The following is a 19042-nucleotide window of genomic DNA, read 5'->3' on the forward strand; positions in this document are numbered from 1 at the left end:
ATTACCCTCCAGAAAAGGAGTACCCATTAATTTTTATGGACGAACACAAATTGATTATAGTATTATGTGATAACAGTGTGCATTTCTCTTATGAATTGTTTATCCTTAGACTATTTTTATTTTGTTTTGTTTTTTTGCAGTAGGGTCTTACTACATAGCCCAGGCTGGCCTCCAACTCATCATCCTCCTGCCTCAGCCTCTGAGTTCTGGGATTATAGGCACGCACCACTACACCCATTGTTTGTTTGATTTTTTTTTTTTTTTTTGGTACTGGGGATCGAACTTGGGACCTTGCACTTGCAAGGCAGGCACTGGAACCACTGAGCTAAATCCTCGGCCCCTGTTTGGTTGATTTTTAAATTGCATTGTCTTTTTTGTTAATTTGTTTAAATACTTTTTAAGGTAGGATTTTTTTTTTTTTTTTGGTACCAGGGATCGAACTCAGGACCTTGCACTTGTGAGGCAGGCACAGGAAATTATTTTTAATCATTTCTTTTATTGTCTTACAAATTCTCAGTTCAATAAATAAAGTATTTTTTCCTAACATTATAAAGACAATGTTTCCATTAAATTATAGTTTGAAAAATGAAAAACAATCTTTAATTCATCAGTGTAACAATTTTTATTTCTGCTCATATTTAATTGCTTATCCTTGCATATTTGTATTTATATACTTGTGATCTCATATGTATTTTTTTAACATTCCATAAGCTTTCTATATGTATGGTCTTCTTAATACATGAATCATAAAATAATACAGGCATATTCTAGGAAACTTAGCAAATATGAATTCACGGGCAGAAAAGTTAGTATTATAAACAACTTTAATTTTTCTGGATTTTTTTTTTTGGTACTGGGGATCGAACTCAGGACCTTGGACTTGTGAGTCAGGCGACAACCACTGAGCTAAATCCCCAGCCCATTTTTCTGGTTTTTTAATTAGAAAAGTATTACATACCTATTGAAGATAAATTGTGTAGAGAAGTATAAAGCTGGAAAATAGATCCATGATCTTTTTACCCATTGATAACTTTGTCATAGTTATATCTAGTTTTTCCTGGTTCTTTTCCACTCATATTGAGACTTCCCTGAAACCCTGATTTTTCTATTTAAATTTTCAGTTTTATTATTTATCATATTACTAAACAGAACCATTTTTATAATACTCATAAACTTAACCATATTTCATGAAATTATTTCCCAATTTCTATTTTTGTACTATAATATTACACAACAATCTTTGTTATCATTTCAGACTATTTCCTTCAAATAATTTCTCAGAAGTAGACCTCTCAGGCTTGCTTAATGGAAATAGATGGTTTTTAAGGTACTTAATAAAGACTGCCAAATGGCTTTCCAGAAAAATTATAACCTGTTTTATATTGTTACCAGCAGTCTATAAAAATGACCATCTCATTAAACTTTACTTCACAGTAGTACTAATATAGTTTCTTATTCACATTTTCCTGAGTATTTCTGAGGTTGAATGTTTGTTTATTTATTATTTATTATTTTATTTTATCCCATTCCTCCCTCAAGCCCACTGAGGTTGAATACTGAGTGCTGTACTTTATATGTGATAGTAACCATTCTAGTGTATCTTGTATGCCCTCCCAAACTAGAGAGGAAACCTTCTTTCTGTTTACTAGTAGAAGAAATTAATTTTTCTATTGCCATAAAAATTCATTGGCATATTCTTTTTAAGATAATATATGTATAGTTTAGAATTAGAGATTTGAATAAGTTAGCTGAGCAATAACAAAGAGATCCTTTGGTATGTAGACTCTCTTAGCCTTCTTCACTTTATTGTGACCATGCAGATTTTGTTGTTGGTACTATATTCATTACAATAGGAGAAGGAATTCACAGAGTAAGTTCCCAGAAATCTTAGTTCATGCTTAACTTTAAAAAGCTGGGCATGGTGATGCACACTTGTAATTCCAGCACTCAGGAGGCTGAGGCAGGAGTATCACTGTGAAATCAAGGATAGCCTGGGCTATATTGTGAGTTCAAGGCCAGCCTGGACTACATAAGGAGACCCTGTCTCAAAAAAGCCTAAAATAAATAAATAAAATTGAACTATTGGAGCACAGTCTTTTTGTAAGTTGAGGGAATCCCAAAATACAGATTTTGTAAAATAAAAGTTATTCATCTTGTTCACAGAAATCTATTAAGTTCCCTGATGGCAGGAGTCAGATCTTACTCATTTTTTTTATCCCAAGCATAATTCCTGGCATATAGTAGTTGCTCAGTAAATCTGTGACTAGTAGACTGAAATGTAGAAAGATGGGACTTGGACTTGGAAGGCCTGAAGTTTTTCCCCTTTAGGACCTTTATAGCTTTTGTGTCTTGGTTTGGGGGTGCATTGGGCTAGGGATTGAACCCAGGGCCTCGAATATGCTAATTTATGCCGTCTCTTAAACCTCATTTTTATCAACAGTAGGTATACTACTTCCATTCACTTCATAGAATTGAGAAATAAATGAGATAAAATACATTAAAGTATCTTTTAAATTTAAAAGCACTATATTGCTGTGAAAGTTATCATTATTATTACAGTTCTTGAAGTTCTTGGTAAAGAGCTCCATTGAGTATGGGAGAGACTCCTAACTGACCACTAAAACATCCCACTGTTGGGCCAGGGATTTAGCTCAGTGGTGCCACTGCCTGCTTCGCAAGTGCAAGGTCCTGAGTTGGATCCCCACTACCCCCCAAAAGTAATAAAAAATAAAAATCCCACTGTCTCTCTCTCTTTTTTCTGGGCATACAACTGGACTGTTTCTGTGCTTCCCTTTCATTTAGGTATGGTCATGTGACTGCATTCTTACTGATGGATGGGCAGAAATAATATACGCTACTTCTAGGCTTGGCCCATAAACATCTCCCATCAGGGCCCCACCCAACCTTTTTTTTTTTTTTTTTGACTAGAATATAGACAGCCTTCAAAGTAACTTTGAAAACTACACCTTAAATATAGAAAAGCCTCTTTGAACCTCATAGGCCTGTTAACTATCCATCCGATGCTATATGAACAAGAAATAAACTTGTGTTGTACTTGAAATTATACATTCTAGATCTACTTGTTCAAGCAGTTAAGCTACATCTATTACAAGGACCATGCTAACACGTGCTCCACTTTTTCTTTAGAAAAGCATAATTCTCATAGAAGTCTTACAAAGAAGAGTAGCAAATAATTATATAGATTTTTGGACATACATAGTTGGTGACTCAAGATAAAAAGAACTTTCATGAGAATTTTTAAAGAAAAATTAAATACTAAAGCTTAGTTGGATAAATTTTTCATTTTTAATATTTGTAATGTATTTTTTACTTTTTCATTATCAAAGCCAAGGTTTAAAAAAAATATAGAAGAGGAGATATCTCTGGGTAATACTTTTGCTTTTTTTGTTTTTGTTTTTGTTTTTGTTTGTTTTTTTGGTACCGGGGAGCAAACTCGGGTCCTTGCGCTTGTGCCACAGACAGCAAAACCACTGAGCTAAATCCCCAGAAACTTTGTTTTAATTTGTATTTTATATCCAAAAATTTTTCTTTAATATTAAATATTAAACAATTTTCTTTAATTTTAAACAAACATCCCTTTCTCTCTGGCTCCATTTTTTAGATTATTTGACCCATCTCATAATAAGTTTTTTTTTTTAAGGGGCGATACTAGTCTCCAGAAATTGTAGGGCAAGATCTTTTCTTCAGTATTACCTTCCTGAGGAATATTGAGAAAATTCAAGTAGGCACTTACCTTTTATCTGGCAGCTTTTACCCAAAGTTGCCCAGAGTAACTGATAATACTGGAGCCTATCATACTTTTAATTGGGAGAAGGGAGTCTCTTTAAAATGTCTTTAGGCTTGAGATGGTAATACTTCTCATAGCAAGTACAGTATTAATCAGTCTACTCATTTAGCAATCAAAGTTTAACACTATTAACTTTCTAGACTATTAATTATGATAATGAGTAAAACAACAAACAATGAAAACAGCTTTCACAGAATTCACATACTGCCTAAGAAAGGAACTACCCCTTTTCTTCTGAGGAAATTAATTCAATTTTACACATTATGTTTAGTAATCTGATTTCTCCCGGGAAGCTTAGGTTGTTCTGTGGTTACAGTTAATTCAAATAAGCAAGCTGTGCATAGCATAGAAAAAAGGAAGAAATAAACCTTACCATAGACTTTAGGAGATAACAGCAAAAGACAAGCCAAAGAAAAGAGGAGAAAACTAATTATATAAACAGGAGACTGGAGCACACAGGAGGTGAGCCACTCCCAGCACACAAGAGGAGGCTTCCGGGCTGCCCTACCACCCCTGCCAGCACACAGGAGGTGAGCTACATGGGCCTCATCACACGCCCAGCCCCGTCAAAATGAGAAGACACATAAGTCTCAAAACCAGACTTCCAGATCACCTATAGCAACCCCAAAGGGAAATGAGATGGAACACTCTGATACTCAACCACCTGGACCCACTGAACTGGCAACAAAAGGGGATCTGGAAAAAATGAAATCAGAAATAATTTCTCAGATAACAGGAGAAATTGTGCTCCTAGTGCAAGATGTGATTAATAAATCTAGAGAGGAGCTGAGGAACATGATGGAATCCCAACATAGGAAACAAATGGAATCCGTATAACAGATGCAAATAGATTTCCAGGAGATGAAAAACTCCACTGAAAGTCTACACAGCAGAATGGGCCAATGTGAGGACAGAATTTCAGATATAGCAGATAAGATTGCAATTAATGACCAGGAAAAGAAAAACTGCTTTAAAATGGTAAAGGACCACGAGAAATCCAGCGGCTGCTAGACAATTCAAAGAAGAATAATATAAGACTGATTGGAGTCAGTGAAGAAACAGGACAGAGTGCAGATGACATAAAAAAACTGTTCGCAGAAATTATGGCAGAAAACTCAAGCAGGGGAAAAGAGCTTGACGTTCAATAAGTGAGGCATATAGGACTCCAACTAGTCTTGATCAAAAAAAAAATCTACACATAGGCATGTAACAGTTAAGATTTCAGAAACCCAACAGAAGAACAAACTTCTACAAGCAAGGAAAAGAAACAAATATAAAAGGAAAGCCCATCAGAATCACAGCAGACTTCTCAATGCAAACCCTCAAGGCAAGAAGAGCTTGGAGTGATGTATTTCAAGCCCTGAAGGAAAACAGTCTCCAACCAGATTGATGTACCCTGCAAGACTATCTTTCAAAATTGATGGAGAAATAAGATACTTTCATGATAAAGAGCACCTCAGGAACTTCATGAATACCAAACCAGCACTGCAAAAAAATTTAGACAATATCCTAGGAAAAGACAAGGATCACAACCCCAGGCAGCCCAGTAGAATGAATCCGTTGGGCATGACAAGAAATTAAATGCAAAGGGGGAGAATCCAACAAACAGAAAAAGTCTTGACAAGGATAAATCAATATGAATAAGTTATAACCATCAAGGTTAATGGTCGCAATTCACCAATCAAAAGAAATAGATTGGCAGAATGGGGCAAGAAGCAAGATCCCACAATATGCCGCATACAAGAAACACATTTAATTCAAAAAGAAACTCAGAGTCTGAAAGTTAAAGGGGAGAAAACACTCCATGTGACAGGAACCCGAAAAAAAGGCAGGAGTAGCTATCCTCTTTGCAGATCAAGTGGATTTCAAATGAAAATCTGCAACACTCTGGTCCCAAGAATTTCAGATAAGGGACAGTCAACTTACATGTACAAATCTATTGTGAATATGTATTTTCATTCCTCTTAAGTAAAAACTTAAGAACAGAACTGTTGGTTCTTAACAGTAATACAAGAAATTTCTATATTGTTTTCCAAAATGGTTTTATCATTTTACATTCACATTAGCAGTATTAGAAAGTTCTAACTGGTTCACACCTAAGCTGACATCTGTTCTTTTAAAACTTTTAACTTCATCTCCCTAATGAGTGTATAATGTGATCTTCTTATTGTACTGATCAGTATTTTTTGATTCTAGTGTTGCACACCTGTCCTTGTGCTGTACTGGCTATTTATCATCTTCTTGTGTCTACTTTTTAATTGGGTTGTCTGTTAATGAGCTGTAAGAGTTCTTTATATATTCTGCCCATGGGTTACAGGTATTATAAATAATGGTCTATTTAAGGACTACTTTTCATTTTCTTAACGATGTCATTTAAAGTTCTAAATTTTGATGGAATCTCATTTATCAGTTTCTTTTATACATCACGTTTTCTGTATCCTAGGAAATTCTTGCCTACTCTAAATTCATGAACATTTTCACTTATAATTTCTTCTTAAAGTTTTATACTTTTAGGCTTTCATATTTAGGTTCATAGATCTCCCCTCCCCCATTAACTTTATTGGTACATTTTAGGTATAAAATAGAGTTACATTGGGATCTTGTACCATTACATGAGTCTCTTGGTTCTAATTTTTTTTCCCCTTCCCTTGCCCTCCCTTCACCCCCTCCACCCTTCCCTATTTGCAAAGACCTTGTTTCCATTTTTTTCCTCTTCTCATATTTTTTACTTTCCCATTTTTCCCTTCCCCTACCCCTCCCAATTACCCTGCTCTTTTAGACCTTTTCTTCCTGTTACACAGCATCAGTTATACATTTTTAAAATTACAATATTAATATCTAGGAGACATTACCACAGATTTTACAGAATTTAAAAGGTTATAGAAAGCATATTACAAACATCTGTTTTGAAATAAATTTGACAACTTCTGAGAAGTACCTTGGAAGACAAATTAATGAAACTAACTCTGGAGGAAATATAAAATTTGAATAGCACTTATTAAAGAAAGTATATTCCTAGCTTCAAAACCTACTTATATGACAACAGCAGGCTCATAAACATTTTAACTGATAAATTATATCAAACAAAGCAGAAAAAAGAAGGAACACTTCTCCCCTCATTTTAGGAAATCAACATTGTGCTAATCCTAAAACTGGATAAAGATAATAGAAGAAAAAAGTATGAACATAGATAGAAATTTGTTTAGCAAAACAAACTATTAGAAGTCAGATCTGGCAGGATGTAGAAAGTGGTTTTGTTATAGGGATGGCAGTGTTGGTTCAGCATTGGAAGATCCACCCCCAAAAGTCATCATTTAAACAGAGGAAAGGAAAAAGCCATATGATCCTGTCACTAGTTGGAGAAAAAGTATTGGACTAAATTCTACAGCTGTTCATGGTAAAAGCTATCAGGAGACTAGAAGTAGAACAGAGCCGTCTCAACAGATTAAAGACATGTACTCCATACTTCCAGTGAGAACACCCTATATGAATGGAGAAGATACAATGCTTTCTCCTTAAGGTGGGGAACAAGGGCAGATATGCTTACTCTTTATCTGTCCATTAAACTTTGAAACCTAGGCCCCACCAAAATAGTCTGGCAATAAAATGACACAACTAGAATAGGATTGGCACGGCAGAAGCAAAATCTTTATATGTAGGTGAAATGATCATCTACAGAGAAAATACTAAGAAATCTCTAGGAGCCCCTAGAATTTGTACTTCAATTTATCAGGATTAGAAAACACAAGGTATATATAAAAATTCAGGTCTGTGTATACTTGCTATAAATGAAGATTGGATATTGAAATGTAAAAGTTATGTAGGAGTACAAAGGACCTAGAAAAGTTAAAAAGAAAAACAGTGTTGGAAGACGTTTAGTACCTAATTTTAAGACTTCTTCTAAAGCTACAGTAATCAAGGCAGTGTTGGTGTAAGGAAAGACATATAGATCATTTGAATAAAACAGAGAATCTAGAAATAGAACCACACATATATGGTCCACTGAGTTTGAAAGATTATTTAACGTTAGCATTTTATAGAATATAAACTAAATTCAAAAGGTGAGGGAGAGATAGTGTTTTCAGCAAACGGCACTAGAACACCTGGTATCCGTATCTAAAATATTAACCTCAACCCTTTATTTCCATACATGAAAATAACAAAGGGATCTATGAACCTAAAGAAGAAAGCCTAAAAGTATGAAACTTTAAGAACAAATTATAAGGAAAAAAAAAAAAGAACAAATTATAAGGGAAAATATTTATGAATTCAGGGTAGGCAAGAACTACCTAGGATACAAAAAACATGATGTATAAAATAAAAAAATTGATAAATGAGATTCCATCAAAATTTAGAACTTTAAATGACATCATTAAAATGAAAAGTAGTCCTTAAATAGACCATATTTACAATGCATATAACCTAGGTTCATAGATCTTTTCAAGTTATTTTTATGTATGGAAATAAAGGGTTCAGGTTAATTTTTTACATATGGATAACAGATGTTTGTTCTAGTACCATTTGCTGAAAACGCTATTTTTTCCTCTGCTCTTAAGTTGGAGTTTATGTTCTATAAAATGTTAATGTTAAATAATCTTTCAAAACTCAGTGGACCATAGATGTGTGGTCCTATTTCTAGATTCTCTGCTTTATTCCAATGATCTATATGTCTTTCCTTACACCAACACTGCCTTGATTACTGTAGCTTTAGAGGAGGTCTTAAAATTAGGTAATAAATGTCTTCCAACACTGTTTTTTTTCTTTTTACTTTTCTAGGTCCTTTGTATTCCTACATAACTTTTAAATTAAATATCCAATTCTTCATTTATAGCAAGTAAACATAGACCTGAATTTTTATATATACCTTGTGTTTTCTAATCCTGCTAAATTCAAATACAAGTTCTAGGGGCTCCTAGAGATTTCTTAGTATTTTCTCTGTAGATGATCATTTCACCTACATAATAAGATTTTACTTCTACCTTGCCAATCCTATTCTAGTTGTGTCATTTTATTGCCAGACTATTTTGGTGGGGCCTAGGTTTCAAAGTTTAATGGACAGATAAAGAGTAAGCATATCTGCCCTTGTTCCCCACCTTAGGAAGAAAGCATTGTATTTTTGCCAATCATATAAGGCGTTTTTGCTGGAAGTATGGAGTACATGTCTTATCTGTTGAGAAAGTTCTGTTCTACTTCTAGTCTCCTGATAGCTTTTACCATGAACAGCTGTAGAATTTAGTCCAATACTTTTTCTCCAACTAGTGACAGGATCATATGGCTTTTTCCTTTCCTCTGTTTAAATGATGACTTTTGGGGGTGGATCTTCCAATGCTGAACCAACACTGCCATCCCTATAATAAAACCACTTTCTACATCCTGCCAGATCTGACTTCTAATAGTTTGTTTTATTAAGCAAATTTCTATCTATGTTCATACTTTTTTCTTCTATTATCTTTATCCAATTTTAGGATTAGCACAATGTTGATTTCCTAAAATGAGGGGAGAAGTGTTCCTTCTTTTTTCTGCTTTAAATCTTTGATATAATTTATCAGTTAAAATGTATATGATCCTGTTGTTGTCATATAGGTAGGTTTTCAAGCTAGGAGTATACTTTCTTTAATAGGTGCAATTCAAATTTTATTTTTCCTCCAGAGTCAATTTCATTAATTTGTCTTCCAAGGTACTTCTCAGAAGTTGTCAAATTTATTTCAAAACAGATGTTTGTAATATGCTTTCTATATCCTTTTAAATTCTGTAAAATCTGTGGTAATGTCTGCTAGATCTTGATATTGTAATTTAAAAAATATATCATTGATATTGTGTAATAGGAAGAAAAGGTCTAAAGGAGCCAGGGAAGTGGGAGGGACAGGGGAAAGGAAAGAAGGGAAAAGAAAAAATATGAGAAAAGGAAAAAAATGGAAACAAAGTCTTTGCAAATAGGGAAGGGTGGAGGGGGCGAAGGGAGGGCCAGGGAAGGGGAAAAAAATAAGAACCAAGATACTCATGTAATGGTACAAGATCCCAATGATGAATGTAACTGTATTTTTTTCCTAAAATGTACCAATAAACTTAATTGGAAAAAATAAAAGAAAAAAATAAAGAGGAGACTGAGGGAATTGAGTGAAGTGACAAGCTTAATCCTATTTTTTGGCATACCTTTTGGGAGTGTTGAACTATTAAGGCACATGCAATAGCTGATATTAAAAGTTATCCTGAGTTTGGTGTGGTACTCTGGGAGGCTGAGGCAGGAGGATTACAAATTCAAGCCCAGCATGGGCTAGTTAGTGACTTAGCAAGACCCTGTTTCAGGCAAAGGCACTGGGTTCAATTCCAAGTACCACAAAAAAAGAAAAAAAGTTACCCTGAAGCAACATAGGGCTAGATGATGTTTACAATTTTGATAGAATGTGAAGTGCATTTTAGAACTCAGAACTTAGAACTAAATTTGGGGGGTTCACAGTTATCTAAAGTTTTTATTTAAATCAGATTGCCTTATTTCCACCCAAATATTTACTAATTTTTTTAAAGTTCTTTTTAGTTAGATGAAAAAGTATGTGGTTATTGAGTGCCCAGGCATTCACCTTCAAATGTAATTTCTTCAAATTGTTAACCTTGGAACTTTTCGGGTTTCTATTTAGTTATAACAGAATGAGGCCACTTTTTCTGAAATCACGTTCCTTTTAGAAAGTTAAAATGTAGCATAATTGTATGAGGTTTTGTGTTTAGATTTTTTAAATGAAATTTAATCCAACTGATATTTGTAAGGTGCATGAGTTTTAATACTTTATAATTCACTGTTTTTCAGAAAGTTGTATCTATATAAACTATCACTTACTTTTCTAGAAAAATAATATTCCAAAACTTGCCTTCTGAACTTCTATTTGGCAGATCATTTCTTGTATTTGACAGTGAGATAACTGAAACTGAAAAGAATTTATTTTTTCAGTTTATAGATAGAACAAAGAGACATTATAGTTGTACTGAAGGTGAAACATGTTTTATTAAAATATGTAACTTTGCAGAGTTACTCTACATGGCACATTAAAAGTACTGCCAAACAAAAACTACAGTACTTACACAAAGTGGGAGTTTAAGAGATACTGGTTAAATAAATGAATGAATGAATGTATGAGCATTGAATTAAAAGTAGCTGTTGTCATATGGGCCAACTGGCAAAGCCACATGTCATTTAGTGAATGGATTTGTAACTGGAAAATGCTAACTGTTAAATAATAATTGTATTTCCTTGTGTTCTGGGATGCAGGTGGCGATAAAAATAATAGATAAATCTCAGCTGGATGCAGTGAACCTTGAGAAAATCTACCGAGAGGTACAAATAATGAAAATGTTAGACCATCCTCACATAATCAAACTTTATCAGGTACAGTTTGTCCTTAAGCTTTTCATATTCAGGGTTTTTTTATTTTGCATCATGATTTTTTTTTCCTTTTATGTTTCTCTAATCTCTGAAAGGATAAATATATGCTAAGTATATCAATTTTTCTGTATTATCTTTAAATAAAAAATTTGGAAATCAAAAGCTAACTGGTAGCTTAATTTTTAAGTTGTCTCTCAAACGGCTAGTTATTTATTTTAAAAGTTTGCAGCTGTGCATCTGTGATAACCTACTTGAAACTGCTTTTAAGCAACTGGTTTTAGTTGTAGTAACAAATGAGTATATGGTAGTTTTGCTTATTTAAAAAGCATATTGTTTATTTTTCATGAAATACTATGTTACTTAGAATGTCATACTTTGTAATACAAAAAGCCAAATCTTTTTCTGAAGAGGCTTGTTTTATCAGATAAAAAAATAAACTTTTAAAAATTGGCTTTATTAAGATAATTTGTATAAAATAAATTGTGCTTCTTTCAAATATAGCCATTTTTTTTTTTAAAGGAACATTTTCTCAGGGGTTTTTATTTTTTATTTTTTTTATTTTTTTTGGCACGGGAATCGAACTCTGGTCCTTGTGCTTGCACAGCAGGCGTTGTTTTCGTTTTCTTCAGACCGAGTCTTCCTATATAGCTAAGGCTGCCCTCAAACTTGCTGTATAGCCCAGGCTAACCTTGAACTCTGAATCCTCCTTAGCCTCCCAGGTGCTGGGTTTACAGGTGTATACCACTGTGACTGGCTCCGTTTTCTCAGATTTTTTTTTTTTGGTACTGGGGTACTGGGGATCGAACTCAGATCCTTGTGCTTGCGAGGCAAGCAGCAGAACCACCGAGCTAAATCCCTGGCTTTCTCAGATTTTTTAAGAGTGTTTCATGCAATAATAATGTAAAACATTTTTAAAGTTTCTATTCATTCATATGTAGAATTTTTTAAATTGTAAAATTGTTCTTAAACTGAAAGACCTCAGTATCCTGGCCTATGACTTTGATCCCCAAAGTATGATATGCATGGTATGCTGGACTCAGTCTGTTCTGGTTTGTGAGACTGGTTATTAAATTTTCAAAAGTTTTATGAGGTGATAAACATGTTAGTAATCTCAAAATCAGCAATAAGGGAAGTAATTATACCATAGAAACTGGCTTACAAATTAAAACCTTTTGTTCTGAGAGACCTGGTTTACTATCACACCTCTCTGTACTCAAATGGGTTAGGACAAATATTCTTGGAGTGTAAAAAGAAAATATTACAGCTTCGAGCTGTGTTTATTGTGTCCTCTTCTGTGCATTTCATAACATGCAGCATATACTCATACTGTGGCACATGTATATTTGTGTCTATTTATATGCATATATACATCTAAATACTTGTAGGTGTGTTTATACATATATGTATGCATACATATATATATTTAAATAATGTTTATTGATGGAAATTGGCAGTAAACATGATTGGAGACCATTGGCTTATGATATGCATTGTAAAAATGAGAGACTGGAGTGTGCCATCCAAAATATTTCCTAAAACTAAAGAGACCTCAAGAGGTCAAATTTATTTATTTAAGCTTTTTAAAAAAAATTCCTGAAGAAGATACTTTTTAGAAACCAATCATATTTTGAGAAGTCTCTGATTTTTTATTAAATCCTAAGCTGAACTGAGGATAAAACTGATAAGATTCACTTGATAATTCTGGCTTTGTTTACACTAAATAATCAATTGAAGTTGAATTACTATTTGATTTCTTTAGGTCCAAACTCTAGGTATCTGCTTTTCACCTGGTGGGGAATAGTCCTAAACCTGCATTTTAGTGCAAAATTAGTTTTGTAATTCAGTAAATCACAGTTAAAAGAGGGTTACAGAGAAGCAATCTAGAAGTCACTCATCTTGAATTTTAAAATGAATTTTCTTTCTAAATAGCCATTTATTCTATAGAGTTTGAAAAATCAAAGTGGTGGCAATCCCACACCTTTTTGAATCTAGAAAACTAATTTCAATGAAAGTATTAAGCAGTAGAGCTATGAAGATACAGTTTCAAACAATGTTTTAAAATTCTAGTACTTTGTATCAATATTTTAGTAGGAAGAATATCAAATTGTATTAGATTAGGTAGGCTATAGACCAGATAAACTAAGTTCTTCTGTTTTATTATCCTCTCCCTAATCAGAGGTACTATGATAATACAGGGCTCAAAAATTCAGTGACAAGGGACTGAAAAGTTGATCTTCAAAACTTTTGTTATCTGTATTAATACGTCTCAAATTTAAATGACCATAAAAATGACTTGACAATTTTGTTAAGATGTAAATTCTAATTTAGTAGGTCTGAGGGGAAGCCTGAGAGTCTGCATTTCTAACAGGTGCCTGCTATTTCTAGCTGGTGAACCACACTTAGAAGAGCAAGGGCCTAGATTTTTCATAAAAATATTAACAAAAATATATTGTCGGACTTATAAACTTTGCCAGGTTCTAAATTTTTCATTACTCTGACTCTTTTATTAATAGTTTTAATTTAGGTAAACCCATAGAATGTGGGAAATTGCATTCCTTCTTGTCAGACTAATGTGGAATTATTTATCCATAGGTAATGGAGACCAAGAGTATGTTGTATCTTGTGACGGAATATGCCAAAAATGGGGAAATTTTTGGTAAGCTTCTTCTTTTAATTTTTCTTAATTTGAAAAATCACTTATCTGAATGAATGGGGAATTTCCTACTAATTTTTCTGCTTAAGAGTTGGTAATATGAGTTAGAAATTTTAAGTACTGGACTTTAATAAACTGTCCATTAAGCTAAAAATATGGAATATAATTTATCTTACTGCATTTATGTTAACGGTACTGCTTAATTCTCTCATCTGTGTTAAAGAGACTAAATAATCAAAGATTGGGGAAGCTTATATTATAAGACAGATTTTCTTTCCTTTTATTTTCTTTTTTAACCTTTCTTTCCAGGGAAAATATCAAACAGTGAATATTATTGAGTCCTGGTATGGCTTAGGTATTAGGGTTCAGTGGTAACCTAAAAACACTATTCCAGTCATTGTAAATCTTACAGTATAGTAAGGTATTTGCTATAGCTGTAAGACGTCAAACCAAGTCACTGAACCTCTTTAGGACTTGGTTCTTTTATCTCTTAGAAGAAAGTATTTGATTAATTGCTCTCTGCTCTCTTTGTCCATAATAAATTATGTTCTGTTAATTCTAGCTTTTGATTAAAATACCTATTTATTTTTATTCTGTGGAGCCAGAATACTGTAGGTATCTAAATATTTTTGGTACTTAACCTAAATTTAAATCCAAAATTGTTTTTTAAATGGCTTTATTGAAGAATAATTCACATACAATAAATTTCACCTATTAATATATTAAATTTGACAAGTTTTAACATACAGTGACCATAAAACCATCACCACAATCAAGATACCCGTTACTTCCAAGTTTCTTTTTACACCCATGCAACCACTTACTTGTTTTCCATCATTGTAGATTATTTCATAACTTCTGGAATTTTGTGTAAATGTAATCAGATAGTATATACTCCTTTTTTGTCTTTGCTTCAGAATAAAATTGAGATTTATCCATTTTGTTATATATATCAACATATACAGTAATTTCTTTTTACTGCAAGTAGTATTAAATGAATATATTCTAATTTGCATATCCATCCATCTCTTGATAGATGTTTGAGTTGGTGTCAGTTTCCGGTTATTATATCTAAGTAGTTATGAGCATTCATGTACAAGTCTTTTACTTATACAGGCTGCCTTGAGATAGTATTTACCAGTTCCCATATGTTAATATAAGAATTTTTAAATTAATATACTTCTATTTTGTTCTGCCTGGACTTTATGTTCTTGTCACATTTTAACACATGTATTTTATAAAATACAATACAGTGGGGTTTTTTAGCAATTATCTTTTACAGACATTTCAATATTTTGTAAAAATATATTTACCAGTATAGTTGCCATTGCCATACTCTTTTATATGCATGTCTGGTTTATTCTGTATTCTTTTGTTTAGATATATATTTTCACACAGGGTCATTTTCATTTTGCCTGAACAATTTTCTTTAATTTTTTTTGTAGTTCAGGTGATGGAATCTTTCAGTTTTTTAATGTCTAAAATAATCTTTATTTTACTTTTTCTTTTCTTTCTTTTTTTTTTCTTCAGTGCTAGGGATCAAAACCAGGTCCTTGCACATGCTAAGCAAGCTATGTCCTCAACCCTGTCTTTGTTTTTGAAAGATATTTGCACTAGGTGTAGAATTCTAGATTAACTGCTTTGAGTCTTTTCTTTTGATTTGTACTTTAAGATGTTGTCTCACTGTTGTATTCTGTCCCTGTTGCTGGGACATAATACCTGACACCTACAATTTAAAGAACTTTAATTGGTCTCTGTTTTGGGGGATCCAATCCATGATCGCCTAGCTCCAAGGCAGAAAAATCATGGTGGAGGGGATAATGGAGCAAAGATGCTAAATTTATGGCAGCTGAGAAGCAGAGCAGGTGAACAGTGCCAGAGAGGAAAGGACCAGGACCCAAGGTCATACCTCCATGAGCCACCCAGGCACACCCAAAAGTGTGCTTTACTAATCTGCTAGGCATTTCTTAATCCAGACAAGTTGACATATCATGATTAATGGTCACAGCTATCTTCTCATTTGCAGTGTTTCTGAGAAGAAATCTATGATTGACTTTTTCTTTATTCCTCTATACATACTATGCCTTTTTCTCTGTCTGCTTTTAAGATTTTCTAAGGACCAGGGATTTAGCTCAGTGGTTCCGTCACCTGCCTTGCAAGCACAAGGTCCCGAGTTTGATCTCCAGTACCAAAAAAAAAATTTTTCTATTTATTGTTTGTTTTAACCATTTGATTATAATGTGCCTTTGTGTGGTATTCTTCATGATTCTTTTGTTTGGTATTCATAGAGCTTCTTGGACCTGGGCATATATGGTTGTAATCAAATTTAGAAAAGGTTCAGCCACTGTTTTCTTAATTTTTCTGTCCTGTTTTTCTCTCGGAGATTATGGTCAAATATATATTAAGCTGTTTGAAAGTATCCCACATCTCACTGGATACTCTTTTTCCATTTAAAAAGAAACCCTTTTCTCTCTGTATTTTATTTTAAGTAATTGCTATTTCTTTGTCTTCAAATTCACTAGTCTTTTTTTTCTGGACTGTCTACTCTGGAATGACTCCCATCCAGTGTGTTTTACCTCAGACATTGTACATGTTTTAGAGAGAACTTGACTAGGACTTTTTTTACACCTTCCATGACTTTACTTACCTTTTTATACAATCTAAAGAGAAACCAGAGTATTTTACTTACGTTATTGAACATCTAAGAATACAGTTATAATAGCTTTTAATGTCTATGTCTGCTAATTTCACTTTCTTTGTCAGTTCTTGATCAGTTTTGATTGGTTGATATTTCTCCTTAGTTTTGCTTGTATTTTCCTTCTTCTTCACATGCAAAGATGGAGGGATGGGGATTGGAGGAGTTGATTGCAATATTAAATTGGTCATGGAAAGCCTCACGGAAATTTGAACAAAGATTTGAAAGCAGTCCACTAGCTAAGGGGAAAGGAGGATTATCCAGAGCTAGCACTCTGAGGCATCAGAGTGCTTAACGTGTTCAAAGGGTAACAAGGAGGCCAGTAAGGCTAGATGGAGAGAAGCAAGCCAGAGGAAAAAACAGGAGTGATGGAGGAGGAAGACTGAAGATCAGAAAGGTAAATGTGAGACAAGAGTGAGACAGATTTCAATGCTTTATAGGTCATTGTAAATACTTAAGCTTTTACTTTGAATGAAACTAGGGAACCATTCTCAGCAGGGTCTTTTTGTTTTGTTTTTTTGGTTTTTTGGTTTTTTGTTTTTTCTTAGAGAAGTGACTGCATCTAGTTAAGCTTTTTAAAATCATCACTGTGGGCCCAGGAATGTAGCTCAACAGCATAGCCCCTGCCTGGCAAGCTCAAGGCCCTGTGTTCAATTCCTGGTACCAAAAAAGGAAAAAAAAGCCCCTTAAAAAAAATAAAAATAAAATCATCACTTTGACATACACTGCTGTGTTGAGAATAGATTTTAGTGGGAAGGAGTAGAAACAGAATCAGATAGGAGGCTGTTGCAGATGATGACAGCTCATGTAAGAGTTGAAGTAGTACAGGGAGGTAAAAGAATGGTATTTTGAAAGTAAAATCAGTAAGATTTTTTTGACAGAGGCCATTTAAGTAGTGATTATAACTATGGAAGAAACCAGAATCTGATACCTAACACACTTAAATATTAAAAAGTTGGGCAGAAGAGGAGAAACCAGCAAATGAGAGAGAAGGAAAAAAATAAAGCAAATGTGGTAACCTGGAAACCAAGTGAAGAAAGTAATCTCAGAAGGATGGATGGTGTGAACATCTGTGACAAATGATGCTGACAGATCAAGAACAGTGAAAAATAACAGTTTACCTTTTCACTCGCCAGGTGGTAAGACCAACTTTGGTGGAGATAGATTAAAGGAGTTTTAGAGAACAAGTGAGAGAAAAATGGAGAAAGCAAAATAGACAACTCTTTCAGGGAGTTCCACAAAAAGGGAGAAAAGAAGTGAGGAGATGAGGGCCGGGGATTTAGCTCAGTGGTTCCAGTGCCTGCCTTGCAAGCACAAGGTCCTGAGTTCAATCCCTGATACCCGCCCCCCCACACACACACACAAAAGAAGAGATGATCAGGGCGATGGAGTCAAGAGAAACATTTTAAAGGTTTGTTTGGTTGGTTGGTTGGTTTTGAGACAGACTCACTAGCTAGATCAGGCTGGCCTTCAACTCATGACAGTACTCTTCCCTCAGCCTTACAATTGTTGGTATCACAGGCATACAGTACCACACCTGGATGATTTTTCACAAAGTTTATTTTTAATGTAAAATATCTAGGGTAAATGTGCCATTTAAGTTCCAGAAAGAAGAATCTGATATAGATAGAAAAATTGAGCAATGAATGCTAGATGTCTTATTTTCCACTCTCTAATACAGTTAATTTCTTGAGCACTGAAGATAATGAATAATGGAATTTAATTTAGAAAGATGATAAAATCTTTGGATAATATTCACTATTTTAGAATGGAAGACTCTTGGGCCAGGAATTTAGCTCAGTGGTTTTGCCACCTGCTGCTCAAACGCAAGGACCCGAGTTCGATCTCCGGTACCAAAAAGAATGGAAGACTCTAAAGGGAAATTGGAGATTACTTAGTTCACTTTATTTTTATTTATTTTGATTTTGTCATACAGTTTATACCCCAAGAGAACTCATTGTCTTTTCTCACGAAAACTATTTCTCTACTTTCCTTTACTGGCTTGATCATGTACAAAATCATTTAACTGGGAACCTTAGTGTCAGTAGTGATTTCTTCTCCCTCATCCCTCGTCACCCATTCTGCTTCCTAAATGTCTCTTGAAGGAGTCCTTGTTTCTCCATACCCTCTGCTAATGTCTCTGGACAGAGTTCTCATTCTTTGTGTGTATTATGCAGTTCCCTCCTAACTTATATTGTACACTCTCTAGAATTACCTTTGTAAAACATAGTAATGTTTACTGTTTTTATTTCTGAGTTTTCTATAATAATCACTAATTACTCAAAAAAAGGAATTTTGAAAACAAAGTAGTGTGACATGAAAACAGTTTTTAGTAAAAAGATTAAATCTTCATGTGTCTCCTGTGTAAATGAGAAGATACAATCCAATCAACATTAATCGAGTAGTGAAACATATATATAAGAATTTGAGTAAATATTTTTTTATTTTTAAAATTTCTGTTTTTATTAGTACATGTGTATTGTACATAATGATTACATTCATCATGGGGAG

The 19042-nt window shown here is 33.8% G+C and overlaps 1 protein-coding gene across 3 annotated transcripts in view; it reads left to right on the forward strand.

Annotated features, from left to right (window-relative positions):
* The window catches only part of Sik2 (salt inducible kinase 2), a 153902-nt gene that overhangs the window by 6046 nt on the left and 128814 nt on the right, over nt 1–19042 (forward strand). For all 3 annotated transcript variants that reach the window (XM_021237886.2, XM_004856551.4, XM_087212175.1), the window contains exons 2-3: nt 11070–11186; nt 13776–13839. In XM_021237886.2, coding sequence (XP_021093545.1) covers nt 11070–11186; nt 13776–13839 — 181 coding nt within the window. The remainder of the gene's footprint in view (nt 1–11069; nt 11187–13775; nt 13840–19042) is intronic.

This window comes from Heterocephalus glaber, unplaced genomic scaffold (genome assembly GCF_053883595.1).
Source record: "Heterocephalus glaber isolate CG9 unplaced genomic scaffold, H.glaber_assembly_v1.0 deba00001429, whole genome shotgun sequence".
NCBI classification, from domain to species: domain Eukaryota; kingdom Metazoa; phylum Chordata; class Mammalia; order Rodentia; family Bathyergidae; genus Heterocephalus; species Heterocephalus glaber.